General features: G+C 39.8%; 1 protein-coding gene across 1 annotated transcript in view; it reads left to right on the forward strand.

The window, feature by feature from the left end:
• The window catches only part of xrn2 (5'-3' exoribonuclease 2), a 45,449-nt gene that overhangs the window by 17,728 nt on the left and 6,030 nt on the right, over positions 1–21,691 (forward strand). Inside the window, exons 19-28 of the mRNA XM_070849052.1 lie at positions 3,129–3,236; positions 4,209–4,298; positions 4,441–4,513; positions 5,320–5,403; positions 6,215–6,312; positions 7,858–7,937; positions 8,094–8,150; positions 9,303–9,371; positions 10,823–10,951; positions 12,613–12,731. Of these exons, the coding sequence (XP_070705153.1) occupies positions 3,129–3,236; positions 4,209–4,298; positions 4,441–4,513; positions 5,320–5,403; positions 6,215–6,312; positions 7,858–7,937; positions 8,094–8,150; positions 9,303–9,371; positions 10,823–10,951; positions 12,613–12,731 (907 nt within the window). The remainder of the gene's footprint in view (positions 1–3,128; positions 3,237–4,208; positions 4,299–4,440; positions 4,514–5,319; positions 5,404–6,214; positions 6,313–7,857; positions 7,938–8,093; positions 8,151–9,302; positions 9,372–10,822; positions 10,952–12,612; positions 12,732–21,691) is intronic.

The following is a 21,691-nucleotide window of genomic DNA, read 5'->3' on the forward strand; positions in this document are numbered from 1 at the left end:
CCATTAATCAATTAGCTGTCGGCTACTAAATGAATCCCCAAACTATTTTGATAACTGATGAATCTTGAGTCAAAACAGTCCAGTTTTCTTGTTTCTTTCCTCCTCTTTGACACTAAACTGAATATCTTTCAGTTTACGATCGATTAATTGATCAGTTTTCAAACTGCAGCTTCATTTAAATCATTAGTTTTGTTAATGTAAGAATAAAAAACACGCTCCCTGTTGGAGCCTCTGAAATAATCAGCTTGGAGCATCCTGATATTTCTTCTTATTGGGTAAATGTGGTGATGGATCAGATCAATGATCCGCTCAGAGCTTGAGTTTTAAGTTTCAGTGTTGTATATTTGGGGAGGTTAATGTCTCCTGAGCTGAAAAACAGGACCAATGCTCTTAGCAGGTAATATTAAAAAGGCTGAGTGACGAGTCAACAATCCCTGAATGGATTATATATATATATATATATATATATATATATTTTATAAAAGTATGAAAAATACCAGAAAAACTGGACTCTGAAGCCATTTAGTACTTCTTCTCTCCATCAAGTGATTTCCTTACTCTGTATTTGTCTTGTCTGAAGAACCTTCTGTACTAAAACCAGCAGAATGGACTTTAGGTGATGGATGAGTGGAAGAACTTCCTCTTTAATTGTATTCTGGCTTTGCATGAATCAGTCGTGGATCATGAGGACTTGAGTGATTTCAAAGGACCAAAGTCATGGATGTCGACACTGTAGTTTTATCTCAGTGACTTTTCATCTTCCTGCTTTGAAAGTTTACTGGAAAATGCTTGAGTTTGAATATTCTCCTTGGAAAAATGCTTAATTTTCAACATAATCTGGTGTTTCATCGACACATGTACACCAAGAATATTTTAATATTTGAATGAAACAGCGTGTTTCTTGTCTGCTGGATAATCAGATGATGATAATCATGATGTGAGCAGCTAATATAATAAACAAAGTGACACATGCATTGATTGTCGTGAGTATGAATGACTTCTGTAAACTTTATTTTTTACAGTTGTGTTCATAGTGACAGTTTAGATGATTACATCTCAGAGAACGTGGACATTTTTGGTTTTAAGTACCTTAAAAGTGCTTGAATTTAACCCCTAAAAAGCTTTACGAACTCTGTTCACACACGAAGACCTTCTTCTGTTTTTGTCAACAACGGAACAAAAATGTAAACCAGCAGTGAAATGATGGACCAGAAACTGATGGTGGTGTATTTGCCAAGAAGAAATATTATTTTGGGCTACATCTAACTATCTAGTTACAGATTAATCTGCTGGTTATTTTCTCGATCAGAATCAGAATTCCTTTAATGATCCCCCGGGGGAAGTTGTTTAATTTCGTCAAAATGTCCCAGAGCCCAAAATATTCAGTTTTTTTTAGAATATTAAGTCAAGAAAAGCAGCAAATTTTCACGTTTTACATCGTTTTATCAGGACTTTGCTTGGAAAACAGTCGATTATCAGACTAGTTGCTGGTTAGTTTTCTCAGTTGACTAATTGATTAGTCGGAGGGTTGATTTGCTGTTCTGTAATCTTTTGTATTATTGTGGTAATTAATTGACAAAATTGTAATATCTTTGGTTTTAGACTGTTGGTTGTCTGTAACCTTCTATTTTGTGAACTATTCTAATGAATAACTGACTAATAACAGATTTGGTTAGTAGTTGGTTAACAGATTGAACCACCCAGACGAGGGATCTCATTAAACCTTTTATTTACTTTGGTGAAATCACGAGCTTTGTAACTTGTAATGAAACAGTAAATGTATTTTCTTCTTCTTCTTTTTAAATAATTCCTTTCAGTTGTGGAGATTTGTGGTCTTTGACCCTGCCGGCCGCGGTCACGAATGAATTTCTCCTCCAGACAAAACATTTCGTCATATTAACATAAATGATTTGTGCGATTTATTTGAATGTGGAGACGGGAGCCTCTTCTGCCTTTTATCATGGTAAAGTCCCATATTATCATTTGAATGACCATCTTTAATAATAGAGTGGTGAAGACTGAGGCTGAGATGTGAGGGGATGGTGGATTTATCGGAGGGCCTCGCGCTCTCAGAGGTGGATTGTGGGAAGTGAAGGTCGTTCTTTGATTTGAGACGTGTTTGTTCAGGAAGGATAAGTGGTCCAAATGCTGGATCTGCAGGATTACTAGAGATGGGGTTGTGTTTTTTTTGTTTTTTTCCTCTTGCGCTTCTCCTCTTCGCTCCTGTAAACATTACAGAAACACAGAGCTGAAGATGGGAATGATTTGAGTCCCTCAGCAGGTTGCTGACGAGTATTTCTGTGCCCAGTTGGTCCGTCTGTCCAGGTCCTGGATCAGGTTTTGCTCCTCAGTTGCAGTTTAAAAGCCCAGCAGCTAAAAAAAAATCCGCCCCCACACAGTTTGAAGTTTGAAGTTCGAACACGCAGTGACAAGACGGAGATGTGATTTGGTTGTTGGAGTCTGAATGTACAGTAAAAAACGCAGTCTGATCAGGATTCAGGCTCAGTTTTTAAATGTCAGCTCAGGCCGGACTGATCACACTGGATTTTAAGCTTTGTGCTGCAGTGGAGCTTGTGTTGAAAAAGGGCAAAGAAAAGCTGTGTTTTTTTTTTTTTTTCTTTCCGTTTCTGAGTCGTCTTTTAAGTGTTTTTTTTATTATTATTCCTCCATAGGTTATTAGTCAGGACTTCCAGTCCAGCACTTAAAATGAAAATGTTCTGTAGCACAAAAGGAAAGCAGCCGACTGTGAACAGATCCCATTAAACCAAGCAGAAAATGAATCCACTGCTACTGCGATAATTAATTAATCATAAACGTATTTAAGGTTTTAACACTTTTTCTCAATTTGCTGCTTCTTTTTCTCTGTTTTTGTAGCATAATAAATATAAATATCTTCATCTTTTTCTAGAAAAAGAGGAGAATTTTAATGTTTTTACTGTTTTACCTCTTGTTTTACAGTCGTCTAATCAGCAAAGACACTAAAACTAATGAATGAATCAATCCTTTCTGAAGATAACTGTGTGGATGGTTGGGAGCAGGTTCAGTTCAGCGAGCAGGACGTGAGGTTTCTCTTTCTCCCGTCATGTGGAGTCGTATTAAAACCTGATTGTTTCCGTGTTGTGTTGCAGGGCTGCGCCTCCTGGAAGTGGTACTTCCCGTTCCACTACGCCCCGTTCGCCTCCGACTTCAAAGACATCAAAGGGATGTTCACGGAGTTCGAGAAGGGAACCATGCCGGTAACTTTTCTCTCTCTCTGCATTTCTTTTATTTTATTTTTTTGTCGTCTTTGTCTCTCCGCGATCTTTCTAACAAAGAAAAGTAATGACGTCTTTGCCAGATGGAGACTATGATCTTATCAGGAATTTCATTAACAGACTTTTCTTTTTCTAAGTCCATGACTTTCCCCGTCTGAAATCAATTGTTGGGAGAAGTTGCGGAAAATCTGTGAACTTTGTGCATCTTATTTAAATGAAAATAAATAGTTGCTTATTCAACAAACCTAAATTTTTTGTTTTGCAGCTGTTAGTAATTTTCCTCTTGGGGTTGTTTCTAGTTCCTCACGCCTTCTGATGGCGCCCGTTTTTCCTCCTCAGCGCCCGCTCTGACGTTTATTTTCTCCAACATGTTATGTTGCATTTACAGGTCGTGGAATTTAAACTTTCTAGACGTGGAAAAGTCGGGGAATTTTCCGTTTCCATTTGTTTTTATGTAGAACATGAATATGAAATCAGAAATAAAGAAAACTGGAATGAAGGACAACACTTATGCAATAAGAAGGTGCCAAACGGATCCTTAAAAATGCTAAATTTTTTGTGATTTAAAAAAAAAAAAATTTCAATAAAGTTCGTCAAACTGCTTGAAATTCTAATTACATGAATGTAATATATCACTATCAGTTCACTTTTTAGATAAAGAAATGGAATAAATCTTGATCAAATCAAAATGATTTGGGTATGTTAATTTACCAAAAGTCCATAGATAGATGTACTTTATTGATCCCAGACTGGGAAATAGTGCTGGAAAAGCCTGGAAATGCACCTTGAAAATCCTTAAAATCGTATTGTTTTCACTTTGGAAAAGATGTGAGTGGCTGCATATTGTGTTGTACCCTGGACATGATTAATCTCCATTACAACATGGTTCATTAAAAACTGATGAGACCTGAATAAGCATGCAAATGTGAATTAAACCTGTGTGTGTGTGTGCAGTTCAAGCCCCTGGAGCAGCTGATGGGAGTGTTTCCTGCTGCCAGCGGTAACTTCCTGCCGGAGACGTGGAGGAACCTGATGAGCAGTCCGGTAGGTGTCGAGATCAGGAGCTTGTTGTGACCATTCAAAGGTCTTTCTCACAGCAGAGTGAGCTGAAACGAGCTTCATCAGCTTTTTACAAGCTGCAGTTTTTCACGTCTTTGTCTTATTTTACACACTTGTTTTGACACAGGATTCCTCCATCATCGATTTCTACCCCGATGACTTTGCTATTGATCTCAACGGCAAGAAATATGCCTGGCAGGGTGAGTCACTTTAACATTTGACACTGCAACGTGATCCTTTGGGGTAACTGCACCTAAAGTAGGTTCACTAAAAGAGCTTGTTTTAACCACTGACAGGCTCAGAGTGTTATTCTAAGTGTGTGACAGCATCATGGAAAGGATCCCTACAGAGAGAGACCTGGAAGATCCTTTTGGTTTAACCACAAACAGCCGTTATATCGCTCTCTGCACGCACACCAGACTACACTCATTAAAACAGGGATTTTACCATGGAGAACATGGAAGTTGCTGATCTACCACTTCCTTGATCAGTTAGTTTGTTTGGTGTTTTAAAGGGTTAGTTCAAATCCAACACAACATCAGTAACTCACAATAACACAAAGTCACACAATAACACAAACTAACTAAATGATGGAAGCAGTGTCAAACTAGGAACTCCTGTGGGGCATAATCACTGTTTTTGTCAATGGAGTCTGGTAGTAGTGTTTTAAACCAGTTGAGGCAGCGGTTGACCAGTAAGTTTACCTCACAGAACACAGGAACTGCTGCTTTTGTCAATGAATTCTGGGAGGTTTGATGAGAGTGATATAGAGAGCAAGATCTCTTTTGTACCTACCAGTGATTTAGATACCTAAATAGGGTTACAATTACCCTTTAAAGGTGTATGGAGGTAGTTTTAACAGTATTGTTGCAGCAGTTTCTTTCAGTTTTTCTATAATTATCATGAATAAGTTTCTCCAAAGGACACATGTGGAGTAGTTGTTTATCTCAGACTGTGTTCAAACACCGTTGGAGGTAAACTTACTGTATATGTGCTCTTTTTGAAGGTGTGGCCTTGTTGCCGTTTGTGGATGAACGTCGGTTGTGGGCGGCTCTGGATGACGTCTACCCCGACCTCACACCTGAGGAAGGTGAGCAAACCCCTCCGCCATGTGTAAATATCTTGGTACTGCAGGTTTAAATAAAAAAAAAAAGACAGTTTTTCCATTTATGATTGTGACTAACAGCACGAGTCTGTGAGTTATGAAGCTTGACATGTAAAACACATCAGTGGAACAGGATGGACGGGCGGATTTACATCTTTTATTAGATGATGGCGGAAACCGTCACATCAAAACTTTATAAACTTAAAAAAAAGAGCAGAAAACTCATTCAGGACTGCAGCTGCACGAGTTGTTAATCGGCAGAAAACTTAAACAATTAGTTATTTAAGTCCTTTGATGAGCAAAATTTCCCAAAATATAATTGTTGCAGGATCACAAATGTGGAAATGTGCTGCTTTTCTTAGTTTTGTATCATAAGTGAATATTTTTGGGCTGTTTGTCAGACAAACCAAGACATTTGAGATATTATGAAGGAGATTTCTCATTGTTTTCTAATATTTTATTGTCCAAAGATCAATAAAATTAGTGTCGCATGCAGCCCTACAGCTCATCAACCGTTAAATATACATTGATTGTACCAGCTGCAGTTAAGGAAACAGTTGAACTCACTGGAAACAACCTCGTTTATTTAACATACAACACTTTTCTGTCTCTTCTGACTCCTCTGGTCTGTTTGTCATTCGTTTCTTTTGCCCTCTCATTTATCAGCCTTCTCCTCTCGTAGTCTCTCCTTCCTCCTCCTTCCTCCTCCTCCTCCTCCTCCTCCGTCCAGACCAGTTTAGAGCTCCAGTCTGGTTTTTCCTCCCTGACTGCAGCCTCTGTTTCTTCTCTGTTGCAGTGAAAAGAAACAGCTTGGGAAGCGACATGTTGTTTATCGCAAAGTCTCACCCGCTCTGCGACTTCGTCCGTGAACTCTACCGAGCAGAATCTCTCGAGGTAACCAAACCCACGACCCAGGAAACAACAAAAGGGGCTGATGGGAAATGTGGTCTCGGTTGGTGCCGAGCAGGAGCTTCAACAACTTGACAATAGAGGCGTTAAGAGCCCCGTTCACACTGGACTAGTGTGACCTGGTGACCTCTAGTAGCTTGTAGTAATCACAGGGGTCGTCTGTGATCTTAATCCCATGCAAATCTGCCATGTTTGTAATTTGTAAAGTAAAAATCCCTCCGTAAATTACCCACCATAGGTGATGATATTAGCCCCATGCAAAACGACATCGTGGTGATTTGGAGTCGAGCATTGTGGAGTGTGATGAGCAGAATAATGTGCAGTCAGTCGACCATTATTAATTAATTAATTATTACAAACCTTTTCAGGATGATTCAAGACCTGCGTTATCTCTTTAAATAATTAGCAATTCAGTAAAGTGCATAGAAATGGGTAAATGGAGAGTCATTCTTATCAATCATAGTGTATATCTTGCATATAAACCTCAGTGATCACTGAATGTCACTTCAGGAACACCTGTGATTCCAGCTGGACAAAACATCGAGAAGTAATTCTCTGTGATCAATTATCATTAATTCAGCCTTTTTTCAGGATAAATGATGTAAAGTGTTGTAACAAACATGATTGACCACCGTCAGCCTGATCATGGAAAAGTTTGTAGTGAAAAAGAAAACATTATTTTTGCGCTGCGCCTGAAGTCGCTACCCAACATGAGCACAACTGTACAAACTTAGACTTTAGACTTAGACTTTTCTTTATTTGATCCCCCATAGGGGGAAATTCTCATGTTACAGCAGCAACAATTGAACAGGGAGAGTGAAAAGAAGCAATAGTAGAAGAAAAAATAGCAATAGCAAAATAAGTATAGATATAAATATATGGCTGTGAACTTGAATATAACGTGAATATTCAGGAGGCTTCCTCAGTCCGACACTGTGACGATGAGCTAATGTAGAAAATAAACTACGCCAAGCAAAGTGAAACCTTACTCTTCTTCTTAAACTGGAGAGTTATTCCTTTGGTCGCCATCAGGCATCGTCTGTCGCATTGCCGTTACTACTGCATTGCATTGTGGGATGTTTATGCCACCGTAGTGTCTGGTTTGCAGCATTTGTTTTAAACCTGAACTAAAAAAACTTTCCGGCCTCAAGTGCTTTTAGTTAAATGGTGTTAAACCTGACATCTTTTTATCGTTTTATTTAATCTTTCATGTCTTTTAGGGTTAAAATTCTTTGTTAAATTTCACTGCTCAGCGTTGCACTGTGTTGTTTTTATCTCACCTTGAATCGACCAATAATAAAACCGCCTTGCGTTGAATGTCAGACAACCAGCAGACCGACAGACCTAAATGTCTTTGCTAACGTGCTGACAAAAGATCCACCTGTGCAGGTTAAGTTGAATTCTCAAGCAGGCTGATAATTACTTAACAAAATAAGAAGCCGTCTGACTGGATCTGTGGCTGCTGTGTTGACACCCTGAATGAAATGACCATCCAGTACCTGATGGAAACTCCTCCTCTGTGTCCCTCAGGGCACTGAGATCCCTGTAGAGCTGTGCCATGGAATCCAAGGTACATTAAATCTTGATGACGACCCTATTCTACCAGATAAGTAAGGAACGCCCGCTTTATTCTCACTTCTGTACGTTTTGTCCCACGTTCCTGTGTTTAACAAGCGCTCTGAAGGAGAGCCGGTCCCGTTTGACGACTCTGACCTGCTCGTTCATTCATTCATTCCTTTTTTTTTTTTTTTATGTTTATCCCTCAGGGCCGTGCAGTCGCCCATCCCGATGCTGCGTGACATTTCACAGAACGGCGCCATCGGGTAAGGACCGTCCGTCGTCAACATGAACTAATGTTATATTTGTTCTACCTCTGCTCCGGGTTCAGAGGTCCTCTATTTAGAAACATTTCTCATTATGAATTGATCAGAATTTTAAAAAGCACAGGTGGTCGTGATGGTTTTTGCTTCGCTTGCTGATGCTGCAGCAGCTCGTCAGACTGGATCCTCTGAAGTTTTACATGCAGAAAATGTAAAGTCGTTCTACTTTTCTTTCATTGTCTGACTGGAATAAACAGCGACAGCAGTGATTGAAAACACGGCAAAGAATAAGCTGGTGTCAACTGTGAGAGGAGGTGGCACAATAAGAGGAGCACCTGCAAACTGACTGCAGTTGAATCCAGCAAATCCTTTCTTTTTTTTAAGCTAATAATTAGATTTATCCGACCAGAAACCCCAAATTATTCCGATTACAATCATATAAACCAGAGAAAAGCAGCAGATCCTCTCATTTTAGCCGCAGACGTTTAGTTTGAGACTGTTGATTCAAGTCTGTCACCGTTCCTCGCTGTAGTTTGCATGTATAGATGTTTGTATTGAGTTGTAATATACGGTCGGGGGGGTTCCTGTTATTTTGTCCACCCCTTCTGTATAAGTAAAACCTGCAGTCTGAAGCCCAGCCTCCGCTTTAAGTATAGAAATAAACCTTCGTGTGGAGTTCAAAATCACAGAGCAGGACTTGGAAATGACACGGTGTTCTTTGTATGCACATACTTGATGTAAACAAACCGTCTCAGGTTTTTTTCTGTATATTTCATCCGTCCCAGTGATCATTTACATCCAGACGTTTGCAGCGCAGCTCCGGAGCAGCTTATTTTTAGACATCTCTGCGTTGAGCCGCGTGTTTCCCGCTCGCCCACCTGTCATTAGAGCAACACGAGTGTGCGGTTATTCTCTGAGGGCCAAACGATGTTCAGGAACATGTCGAAAATGACGGGGTGAAGTAGACGAGGCAGGCCGAGAAGAAAATGACAACACTTCATCGCAGGATAATCCTCTGCATCAAACAGCACAGCATCGCTGCGCTGGAGGGGAGATTGTTCCATTCAGAAATGCTCCTTTTAAAAATGTTAGCTAATGGATATCTTTTTTTATTTTTTGTCATCATTTGAAAATGGTTTTTCTTCTGCTTTCCAGAGTGAAGTTCAAGGATCCCCAGTATGCAGAAGACTTTGTGTTCAAGGCGGTCCTCCTCTCTGGAGCCAAGTAAGGCTTTTTCCTCTGTGAAACCTTAATTATCTCAGAAATTCTTTTGCTTTGCTAAAAATGTAAGCGTCTGTCTGGCAGGTGATATTCTCTAAAAAATCCCATGAAAAGATGCCGTTTGTTCGTGTCTCAGTACTTTCTGACTTCCTGTCTTTGGCTCTCAGCTCCACATGTGTTCCTGCTGAGGATGTTAATCTCACAAGTGTACACTTTCATATTTAAGACAAAAACAACACATAATGCATTATAATCTGTATTATTTGACGCTCCAGCAGCAGGACATTGTGTGTGTGGCACTGAAATGATAGGAACCACTGTTGTTTCAGGGAGATGTAAGGACACTAAAAAGATCTGAGTCCAGATTATTATTATTTTTTTTAATTTCCAGCCGTGACGGCGTCCGTCAGTGCTGCAGCGTCACAACTGTGTGAGATGAAGTCACGAAACATAACGGGTTTGTAGTTGAGATCAAAGTTAAGGCCGAGTTCGGAGATGGGAGCTGTGGGTCCAAGCAAGAGGGGTCACAGTTGGGCCCCCCCACTTTATGCCCACATGTGTTTAAAGTGGTGGATCACTGTTTCAGTCAGTCAATCCAACGTTTACCTTTTTATAGCAACTAACTAACTATGCCGGAGACACACGATCACGGCCCAAAGCCTGAAACCACGAGTCCTACGCTGTAATAACTGTGTGCCGTAGGCGGCTGTTTAAAGTTGAGATGGACCTTTTCATACATGTAAAACTAAAGATAATATATTTTAAAATGTAGACTGGTCAGTTTAAAGGAGTATGTTTGTGGTCATCATAACGCTGAGCAGCCCGTCAGGTGACTGAAGCGGCTCTCATACTCCAGGTGGTACAGAAGACTCTCAAAGCAAAAATAAATATTAAAGAATGTTATTAAAGAACTTTTATGAATATTCAAACGTTTTTCCTCAAGCAAAAAGGACTGATGTGGTGCAGACGGCAGCCAGAGGAATAAAACAAAGTTTAATTATGTATATATTGTATATTTATCCATCATTCGCAGTCTGTCCCTCATGTTCATGTTGTTTTTTCACCAGTGGATACCTGACCTGAGGCAGGACGTGTTGTAGTTTCATTTAATCATTGATCAGATGTCTAAATAATGACTTTAACGGCCATCAGACGTGACCAGAATCCAGACTAGTCTATTCAAGATTATAGAAAAAACTAGAGTTCACCTACACTTGGTATTTGTGGGGCAGAAAGTGTTAAAAATATTGAAAAAGAAATGAATCGATGTTCTCTTCTGATTAATTTGCCTTTTATTGGTTAATTGAGACATCAGACGGATCATTGACTCGAGGGTCTGCAGGGCTTCATTTAAAGATTCCACCAGTGTTCTCTGACTTATAATGATTTACACAAACACAAGTCTTTCTCAGTGCTGCTTTAACTTTTGTCTGTTTTTTATTTTCTGTTCTCAGGATGCCCAACAAGGTCCTGAAGCCAGGGGACTGGGAGAGGGGGAACAGGGAGCCGTGGAGGCCCCAGCTGGGCTTCAACCCAGGCAGGCAGCAGGCTCACCTGCACCAGTCCGGCTTCAGGGCTCTGGGGTACGTTTGTCTGTTCCTGTTCACCTGCAACAGGCAGGAAAACCACTGGCACAGTCACATCTGTCCATCTGGTCCTGGGTTTTATTATTCACTTTATTATAATAATCTTATTTCTACAGTACCTTTCAAAACCAAGCTACAACATACATATAACAATAAAATAAGCTCCAAAACACTTGGCTATAACAGCTATAATATATACGTGTATATGTGCACAATAAAAAGGTAAAAGTACGAGAGGACACACTTGATGTCGATATGATTCAAATGCAGGAAGTGCAGTTGATATTTTACTCCAACAGGGCTTATTAAATATGGATATTCAATGCCAAAGAGCTCAAATATATTGTCAGAACATTGAATGGAAGATGGATTTGAAATACAGTTTCCAGGTACTTGTGAATTTCATGCCAGTAAGTTGAAAGTTTGGGACAATCCCAAAGTAAAAGGCAACGTGTGGCCTCACCTGAACCACACAGGGAACCTCTTTCTACCCTCAACAATGCTCGTGCTCTGACATTCAAGCAGAAAAGATGTAAGATCCCTTTATTCTTAACGGCTCCAGAGGACTGGTTTCCGTTTCAGAAGCATCTAAAACAAACACACCTGCCTCTAAAACACCCTTCGTAACGGGAAGATCTCATTTTATAGGAAGCAGAGTTAAATAACAGTTGTTGATTCTGCAGTGACTCAGTCGTCAGTACAGTGTTTTTAAAAATGGAAAATGTATTTAAATGTTTATATCCCCGCTAACACTCCCCATTAACCAGCCATCCTTGATTATGATCTAAGCTCTCTCCTCCACACGTTGATATTATCATTAAGGAAATGTGAATAATTGAACATCTGGCTCGGTCCGACTGTGCCGTGTTTGGGAATTAATTATGCACAGATTTGGAGAAACTGAATGTATTCCAATTTTTTTTTTCCTTCTTCTTCATTTTCCCACTAAAGTAAGTCGTTAATTCAGTAATTCAGGCAGTTATGTGTCTCTGTGGGGCCAAACAGGCAGGTGCTCGGAGGAGGGAGAGCTAGAAAACCTGGAGGAAAATCGCCAAGAAAGGGATCGATGGCTGTTCAGTGTTCAGTGATTTTAATGAGAAACCTTGAAGTAATGTCTTAATATCTCAAAATGATGACTTGGTATCTTAAAGTAACGTCTTACCGCCTCAGAAAATGTACTTGTCATCTTGAAATAATGACGTAGAATTTCAAAATAGTCTCAAAATAATCCTTTTTTAAGCTTTAAATAATTATACATCTCAAAATAATGATGATAAAGATGATGAATCATCTCTAAATAATGACTTAGTATCTCAAAATAATGATTCATCATCATGAAATAGTTGTGTATTATCTCTAAATATTGACTTAGTATCTGAAAATAGTGATTTATTATCTTGAAAATATGACTTGGTTCAAAATAATGACATAATAATCACGTAGTACCTGAAAATAGTGACTCTGTATCCTCAGTCATTATTATGAGATACTAAGTCAGAAATAAAACCAAAACACTTGAGTTCCACTTGTAGGACTCGTGTGTCCCGTCCTTAACGGAGCAAACGTTGAGAGAAAACTTGAGAAAAGATTGAAGTGCAGCAGGAAACGAACGAGCCAGAACTTTGACTCTGACGTCACGACTTCTTCTCGTCCTGCAGTCACAGTCTGAACCGGAACCAGCATGGCGGAGGGCAGTACAGCAGCACCCCGCCACCGAGCAACTACCAGCAAGGGAACTACCGGGCTCCACACAGCGGCGGCCACCAGTCTTTCCAACGTAAGAAACACACACACACACCTGTAAAGTCTCAGATTAGAACATTTTTAACATATCTGGAGATGGTGACGTGAATCAAATGCAGAGGAAAAACATTCCTGCATAAGGAGCCGTTTGTGTTTTGATGAATTTCAGTTTGAGTCCAAATCTTTGCGAGAAAAAACTGACAGAAACAGTAATGTTTTGGATGCAAAGTCAAATAGAAGTGTTAGTTTAAATCCGTTAAATGAGCTGAATGAAAAACAAACTTGTTCTATATGACAATCTTGAAATAGTTGCTAAATCACTTACTTTAGAGATAATACGCAGTTTCATAACCACACTTCCACTCTGAACAAGCTGCAGATTGATTTAATTGATTTAACGTGAATCCGTACTTGGTTGTATCGACTTTTTTTGTTCTCAAACTGTTGCCGTCATCGTCTCCTCTCAGCACAACAGACTTAAAGTAAATCTGACCCGAAAAGAAACATGTAAATGTACCTAAAAGTTTTCTTTTTAAACTGTTTCTGTGGTTATGAATGAACATTGGTTAATTAATTCCCAGCTGTGGCCTTGAGCTGAACAATGCAGTGTGATGCTCTGTCTTGTTAAAACCTTCCTTATTACACCAGATAGTTCAGCTAAACGTTTCTTCATGCAGCACAATGTTCCCCTGCCAGTCATTGAATTACACTCATAAACACAAAGACCTTTCTTTCAAAGTGTTTTTTCTGCTTATTGCCTCCAGAGTGAGAAATATTAAAAATATACCCTATAAATTATAATTTCGTGCTTCCAGTTGAGTTCCTGTGTTCCCTGTCAGTAGGTTCTTTTTTTTTTAATATTCTTTTTATTTAGAAATGTTGACAGACATAAGAGTACAATGAGTATGTACCATCACTGACATTTCCTTTTATTTATTTATTTTTTTTATATATATATACACACAAAATGAGCTTAACACAACACCCTCCCACCCAAGAAACATGGAGGAACCTCACCTAGATTAGCAGATAGAGAGTATTTAACACCTGACACTTACAGGTCGAACAAACATAGAATTGATGAAGGTGACAATATAAGTACAGAATAATAAGAGATAAATTAATAAATAATGTTTTACCCAGTGTTATTATTGAGTGGACATGCTGTAGCTTGCACGAAGAAGAAAGAAGGAAAAAAATAACAATAACAACAACAATCATCACTATTATCACCACTACTACTATAAGTAAATAAGATGGAAAATACACAGGAGCTACTGTTAGGTTATATTAGGTAGAACTTTGAGTCCATCCAAATAAGTCGGCACTGGGTCCCAGGGGGAGAAGATTTGTATTTCCGTCAGTAGGTTTTCTGATGAACTCAAGCACAGTAGAAACACATGTAGCTGTAGTGCTTTATGACTGTCTAAGTCCCCTGATGGAGGTATTTGGAGGTGGTAACACACAGCAGGACAAAGGTGCTTGTGGCTCAGTTAGTACTTTATAGAACAAAATAAAAAGTCAATGCATAGATATAAAAATCAGTTCATTATTTACTCTTTAAAAAATCCACTGTTACTTCAACAAACTAGTATTATTTGCAGCGTAGTGCAACTTGTCGCCTCAATCTCTTGATGATTTACTGAGTAAGTCATCCGGGGACGTGTTGATGTGTTAAAGCCGATACTAAGCTATGAATCGGGGGCAGATCCGGGCGTGTTTAAAGGATCAGTATTGGCTAAAATAAAGCTCATGGATATCTAATGATTTGACTGTGTTGTGCTGGTGTTGCAGAGCCGCTCTCCTCTGTGACTCAACATCACACGACAAGAACTCGTTAAGCTCCGACTTTTGTTTTTCATTAGCAGAGACGAGGCAACTTTTTATTATAGAGCACATTTCATTACAAAGAAACTCTGTACGCTTGATGTTCTTGGCTCTTCTGTGACCTTAAAGACAAAAAGACTATAAACACAAGGTACACACACACTGTTCAGAGGCCTGAGAAGAGTTTTAGTTTGGTTTTAAATGTAGAAATGTTTATTTTTATTGATCGCAGCGGTTCACAGTAACTAAAAGCACCGTCAGCAGCAAACCAGAGAGGTCTGATGGGTGTGTAGTCAGTGAGCAAGTCAGAAATATATATTTATAACATATAATAAGATCCTGTTTATCTCACCGTCCACTAGTTTACTATTTGTTTTATTGAACTCTTTGTCACCCTCTCTAACGCTGTAAATGTGCCACTTGTGTTTTCTCAGTGAAGTGATTCAAGTACTGGAGTAATGTGGTTGTGTTTTCTTGTGCCTGTGAGAACCAGTGTGAGCTGAAGTCCAAGTGAACGTTGTGATCTGGTGAAAAGAGCGTTGCAGGAATCTAATCAGTTTCTCAGAATCTGTTTCTGACTTTTAGTCGTGTCTTTCGCTGCGTTCACAGGTTGCTGATTATCAGTGCCAAGTCTTACAACATAAAGCACGTCACCTGTTTCAACAGCCAATCAGGTCGCAGCAAAATCAGCTGGTCAGTATAGCAGCGTTTTGGACGGAGGAAAGAGACGCCTGATGGACGGGAGGTTAACTTACAGAAGCCCCCTGGGTGTTTTTATGTCTTCACCCTTTCATCTATACTAGAAATACAACTGTAGCAAGTAGCTCGCTGTCGCCATCCTCCTCCTCCTCCGTTGCATTTAAGACGTTATAGATAATATAAAAGAGGAGGGAGAAGAAGTAGAACAGAAATAGAGAGTAGTTGTTGTCGCTCTGCTGTAGCTGGGCAGGATGGAGAACACTGCAGATCTTCGTCTTTGGGTTCGACGGCTTCTGTGGCTTCCACAAATCTGACAGAGTGAGACGTCTTCCTGAGCGTGTTAATCTTTCAGTCAAGTCACAGATAACTTAAACTTAATAATTTAATGGTTTTGAATTGGGACCTTCTGTATTTGGATCAAGTAGCTTGTGAGGAAAGTAAAGGATGTCAGATTGAGCATATTGTATCAACATGTAGGTAAATAAAAGCACCAGCAGATACCGATGTGTGTGCAGATTAAAGGGAAACGGCTTTGTCTCATTACAACGTTTAGCAAATAAACATGTTAAACTTTCCCCCATGTTTCCTGCATCCAGAGCTCCACTCTCATTGTTTCAGATTGGACTTGTTTTATTGCTGGAATCAGACTTGTGCAGCTACTTATATGAGCCAGAATCCAGTGCAGAGGAATCGTGGTCGCCCACAGCTGAGAGAAGAAACCAGTTTCATTAACACTTGCACCTTTCTGCTGCGTAGACGGCCCAGTTTTATCAGAAGACCCTCTTTCCAGTGGTGAAACACTTCTATGAATTCAGCTTTCTAACTCTAACGAAGCAGCATGGCGTCCCCTCTCTCTCCTCTTCATCAGCTGTAGTGTCACCACACTACCTGCTTTAGACTTTTAAACGCTGCTGTTTATCATAAACGCTCACAGCTGCCAAACTCTCGCTGTTTAATTTTAATAAATGATTAAAAATCTGCCTTTTCGTTGGTCACGTGACCGACGGCTGAGCGGCTCGTCTCATGTGGAGGCAGGATCTCCTCCCCGGCTCCTAATCACGGCGCGCTCGCTGCCCCGGCCTCGGCCCCGCGGTCCTCCTGCCGGCTCTTCTCCAGTTTGACTTTGATGTGCCAATTTGCAAGTAGATGAATAATCTCATCTGCCCACTGATGGCGTGCGGGGGAGTCGCGGCTATTCTGGTGGCACTTGATGCAAATAGGGGTTTTTGGCTCCTCCGGATTGCAGTAGCACCTCCTCTGGCCTCTGCTGCTCGTTCTTAATGTTAAACTCGCCAATTAGCGGTCCAGGATTTTCATTTTATTTAAATCTCACTCGCTCTGTTTTTTTTTTTTTTGTTTTAACATCACGGCTGGGAAAATTGTTACTTTAACAAAAGGGGATGTTTGTAGATTCTCGTTTGTGATTCTCTTCCCTGGTTTTTATTCAATCAGGTTTATTATTTCGTCCTTCGGGGTCGTGACTGATATTGGATTTGATTTCTGCTGATTTCCGTCTGTTTAAAGCTCCACACCTTCTTCAATTTAACCATCAGCAGCTGGAATTCAATTTTTATTATTTTTTTTTAAATAACACACACGTGACTCGGGGGATTTCCAGACTTCTGTTCAATATTGATGGTAAAAGCTGGACTTAATGTGGGCCGACTATAATATTGGCGTCCTCAGGAATGTGATTATCCACACAAGTAGGCCTTATCCTGCAGCAGGAGGCCAGGGGAGCGCTTTTGTCCAGATAACACTTTCTCATGGCCAATCCTCAGCTTGGCCAGTAATCACTGCAGGCTTTGCTCCTCTGGGCTTTTGTAGGGTTTTTTTTTTTTTGGAGGGAGGGGGGGGTTGGTTGCTGATTAGCGTTGTGGGAGACCTGGGCCGGTAATGAGACTGTCGAGTGGCTCCGCTGGACACAGTGGCCCCTCCTGATGAAAGCATCCGGGAGGATCCCGTTTGATTGGGTGTGTGATGCGCTCTGAAGAGGGTTGAAACCAAAGTTAACTTCCCCTTTTGACGGCGCTGCTACCTCCTGCGGTGATGTGTCAACACGCTGCCTCTGAAACATGCTGCGGGGCTTTGTGCGCCGCAGCCACACCAGCTGGTGTTTAATAACCAGCCGGGGAGTCTCTGCTGGTGGCCATTATTGTCTTGACACGCGGTGACACCAAATTTTAACCAGGGCAGCAAAGTAACAGACTCATCCAGCGGCTGATAAGCCTCCAAACTCCCCAAAGCACTTCAGAGTAACAACCTCACAATGGCCTTCGTGATAACAGTGTTTTCATCTGTTTTCACAAAAGTTTCATCTTCTATCAAACAGAAGTCTTGAAAAAGCGTCTTATAAACTTCTAGCTTCTTTGAACTTCCAGGTGACTGCTGTTGTTTCGCCTAACAAGAGATTATTTTATTAATTCAGTGTTTTTGTTCAGCTTTGATACTCCCACACTGATTTAAGCTCTGCAGCCTCGGAGATGCAGAAATAAAATGGTGCATCGGGGATTTAAGCAGAAACCTTTTTACTTCAGCGGGTCAGAAGGTTTTCGAGGCCTTGGCAGCAACTCAGTATTCTTCTTCATCGACTTTCTGTGAACTATTACCGCATCAAAATGTGCCCATACTGTCGAATTCTTTGTCATTCTTCTTTTTTTCTTGAAGGCCTCTTCTTTGATTAAACATTTCCTGATTAAAAACAACATTTTAGACTATTTTTACAAACCCAGAGTTCAGCCACAGTGTCTTTAAACTCTAAGGCAAACTTCTACACAAAAAAAAAAAGTATCATACAATCACTGACATCCAACATTTTCAAACAAATACCCAATGTCGTCTTCTTCTTCTGGTTTAAACCACCCATCTGTCTTCCAGTCACAGCTCTTACTCTAAAATGTGTTCTCGTCTTGCGAAAGCGGCAGATGAAGTTTTCTGGAGTCCGTCTGTTTGCTTTTTTGTCCGTCGGACAGAAAAGTTACTGTCCTGCCTCTGTTGTCCGACCTGAGCCGGGCTGGACGTGAGCTGAGTCAAATAGTCGCTGCGCTAATTGAAAAGAGGTGGAGAGAGAGACGTTTAGTTGTTTAGCGCGGTTGTAATCCCTGCATTAATACAGTGGACGCAGCGTGTTTTAAGGATTTAAAGCGTAATCCTTTGTTGGCTTTTGTGCACCGCAGACTGGAGGTCCATACACACTCAGATCATTGTTAATTAAGGAGATTGACAGGTGTCCACTTGTAATTCTCTCTTTTGAGGCATCGCTGGCGTCCAGGAAAAGAAGACCAGAGTGTTGTGGAGTTATAATTGGAGCCCAACTGGGTGGTCCACTTAAAGTTTGTTGGTGGAGGAGATAATCAAACATGAAAACTGAATGACAAAACCCAAATGATAATGTGCCGCAGCAGTCTGCCTGCTGGCTGGTAATTGTGTCTTTTACTACTTTTCGCTTCGGTCAGCGGAGAAACGGTGGAATATTTCCTGCTCGACTTCCCTTTTAATTTATCAGAACATAAACAGGATTATTTCTTTTTCTTCCATTTTTAAATGAGTGTCACAAGCCCCAACATGATAAACATGCTCAGATTTTTGTCCCAAAAGTTCTGATCTTCTGTCGTTACTGACATACAAACTAAAGTTCTGAGAAGCTGCAGTGACGTTTTATATCTTTATTCTTGTAATGCTTTAATTTCTAATTAATTGTCGATGTAAATTTACAGCAGGACATTAATGTAATTTAGTTTTTGAGTTTTCTTTGATTACGTGACGTCAGTTTTTAATGTTGGAAATGTTTCAGTGGCACATTTGGGACCCGTAATGGTCCAGATGAAGTAGTTCATGTTAGAAACTTGGTGCTTTTGGTGTCGTAAGAACTTAAATAAGAATTTAAACATTTTTAATGTCAGTGAAAGATGTTAAATCAACTGTGTGAGTCTTGGGAACGTCAATGGTTGAATCCAAACAAGAAGAACAACTAAGATGTGGAGAATAACTGAAAAAACAAGTTATCAGATTTGTCAGCCATGTTGGCAGCTCTGTGAGGCTGCACTTTTTTGAATTGGGGGTTTTTATGAGGTATTTATCTGTAATGCAGCTGCCCCTGGCTGGAAAATGGATTTTAACCAACTAAAGAAATCATTTTATGTGTACGTTGTATTTAAAACCTGCCAGGTAACTGAATTTATCACTCTCGTCAAAGCCACCAGACCCCATTGACAAAAATGGTCATTTTACCTCAGAGAACTTTATAGTTGCTGGTGTAGTTGCTGTGACTTTGTGGTGTTTTAACATGTTTGTTCAGATCCAAATTAACCATTTAAAACACCACAGTTGCACAATAACGCAACTTAAACTAACAGATCAAGTCAGCAGTAGACCAGCAGCTCCCACGGTCTGCAGGGTACAATTACTGTTTTTATCAATGGAGTCTGGTGGCTTTGAAGGGAGCATTTAGTTGATACAGCGGCTTCAGCCTTGCTAACAAAAACAGCTGTCGGATGAAAAAATATTCAAAATATCTCATACTTAAACTGATGTTGATATTAAGTGGGACTTTTTATGTGTGGTCTGTTATCTGTTTTAACGTAATACACTCACTATGGACCATGTTAGCATGCTAACATAAGCTAATTGGCACCAAACGCTATGTACAGCTGCGGTTGAGGAGAATTAAACTAAATGATTGGATTCATTGGCATTTATCAATGTTGTTGCAGCTTATTCTGAGGGGAACAAGACTGTCTGAACCACTAGCTTGGCTAAAAATATGCCAATAACCAGAACACATGCAGGTTTTTGTATGAACAGCATGTGGAGGTTAAAAAAAGAAAAGAAACTCTTAACAGATTCAGTTTCATTGGAGGTAAAACTGAATATTTATTGAGGCCAGAAGTCAGGACAGACATAATTCTGCTCACGCCAACATGTTCAGTGAAAGTTTTCCCAGTTGATTTGGAGAGCAAGTCACATGCTTCCACCTCACTTCACCTTCATTTATTCATCCATTTAAAACTGAATATCCAGCAGTATTATGAGTGATTATTAACACGTCGTCCACACCATGTGAATACATATTGGCTGATGTCGGGGAGCTGGGACGGCCGATTCCATGACGTTTGACCTAATGGCTTTGTTGGGGGGTTTTGGTGGAGGTTAGCTTTCTTTTCTTTTAGACAGATTTAGTTTTTGGTCCAAGTAAAGCTGAAACTAATAGTCGACTATTGTTGAGAATCAAGCGATCGCTTCAGTCATTAATAAAGGAGATGTTCCTCTTCTGGGGGGGTTTTATCCACAGATGAAGTCCATGATGGCGTCTAGGAACTCATGATGGGTGTGTTTTAACTTGGGTGTCTCAAAGTGCCCACAGGGGTCTTTGACTGGTTTCCCCAGCAATTTATTTTCAATATAAATCCATCCATTGAAAACACAATGACAGAATGAACTTGTGCTTTTTGATGTTTTATTGGAAAAGTCTATCAAACGTCCTGTCGGATGAGGGACACTGGGACAAAAACGTAGTAAACGGGGACTTGTGGTCTGACTTGGATCAGGTTTTGGGTCCTTGATGTGAGAAATTGAGTTAAATTGAATTGAGAAAGACTAAAAGATTATTTTCAGTCATCAGTCCAAATATATTCATCTGATTATAATAAAAAAAATAGATAAAATAAACATACATTTTAATAAAATCAACAAAAAAATGAGGGTTTAAAGAGAATTAAAGCTACAAACTGCGTATGTTGGTGCTCACCTCCTAATATTCACAAAAGGATGAAAACGTTCCGTTAACTTGCATTTTATTTTGCTAATTTTCTGGAAAACAATCTAAAATTTGGGCCTCTTTTGGACACGAACACAGAAAATGAAGAAAAACAGCAAATATTCACATCTGAGAAACTTTTACCAGATAATTTTTTTTTTTTCTGAAATAATTGTTTTCTGCTTGAAATTCTACTCGTGTCAAATAGAATAAATCGCTCAGTTTTACAATAAAAAAAAAAGCTGCCTAATTGATTTGAATATATATCATTTAACACGACCTTGAGGCGAAGGAGGAGGGGAAAAAAAAAAAATTTCAGTTTTTTGGAGTAACGGATGAAAACTTAATTTACATTTTCTTCTTTTGCAAGTTTTCTGGGAAATTACCTGAAATGTTTTGCTACATTTGAACATAGAAGATGAAGAAAGCTGTAATTAATAATAATTAATGTAAAATTATTATTCAGACACATTTGCGGTCAGACCTGATGATAACGGGGGTTTGTTGCAGGGTGCTGGAAATCCTTGAAAATGCTTTCAAGGTTTGAAAAGTGCTTGAAATTCTGTTAACAAAATAGAAAGCTGAGTAAATGGTTCACTTTAAAGATGAATTTGGTGGTGGAGGTGTAGGAAGATGGAGGAACATCTCCAGGTCGGTATCGGCCTCATCGATCTCGTATCGGTCGAGTCCTCTCTCTTTTTTCTTTTTCTTTT

Source organism: Pempheris klunzingeri, chromosome 18, assembly GCF_042242105.1.
Source record: "Pempheris klunzingeri isolate RE-2024b chromosome 18, fPemKlu1.hap1, whole genome shotgun sequence".
Taxonomy (NCBI): Eukaryota; Metazoa; Chordata; class Actinopteri; order Acropomatiformes; family Pempheridae; genus Pempheris; species Pempheris klunzingeri.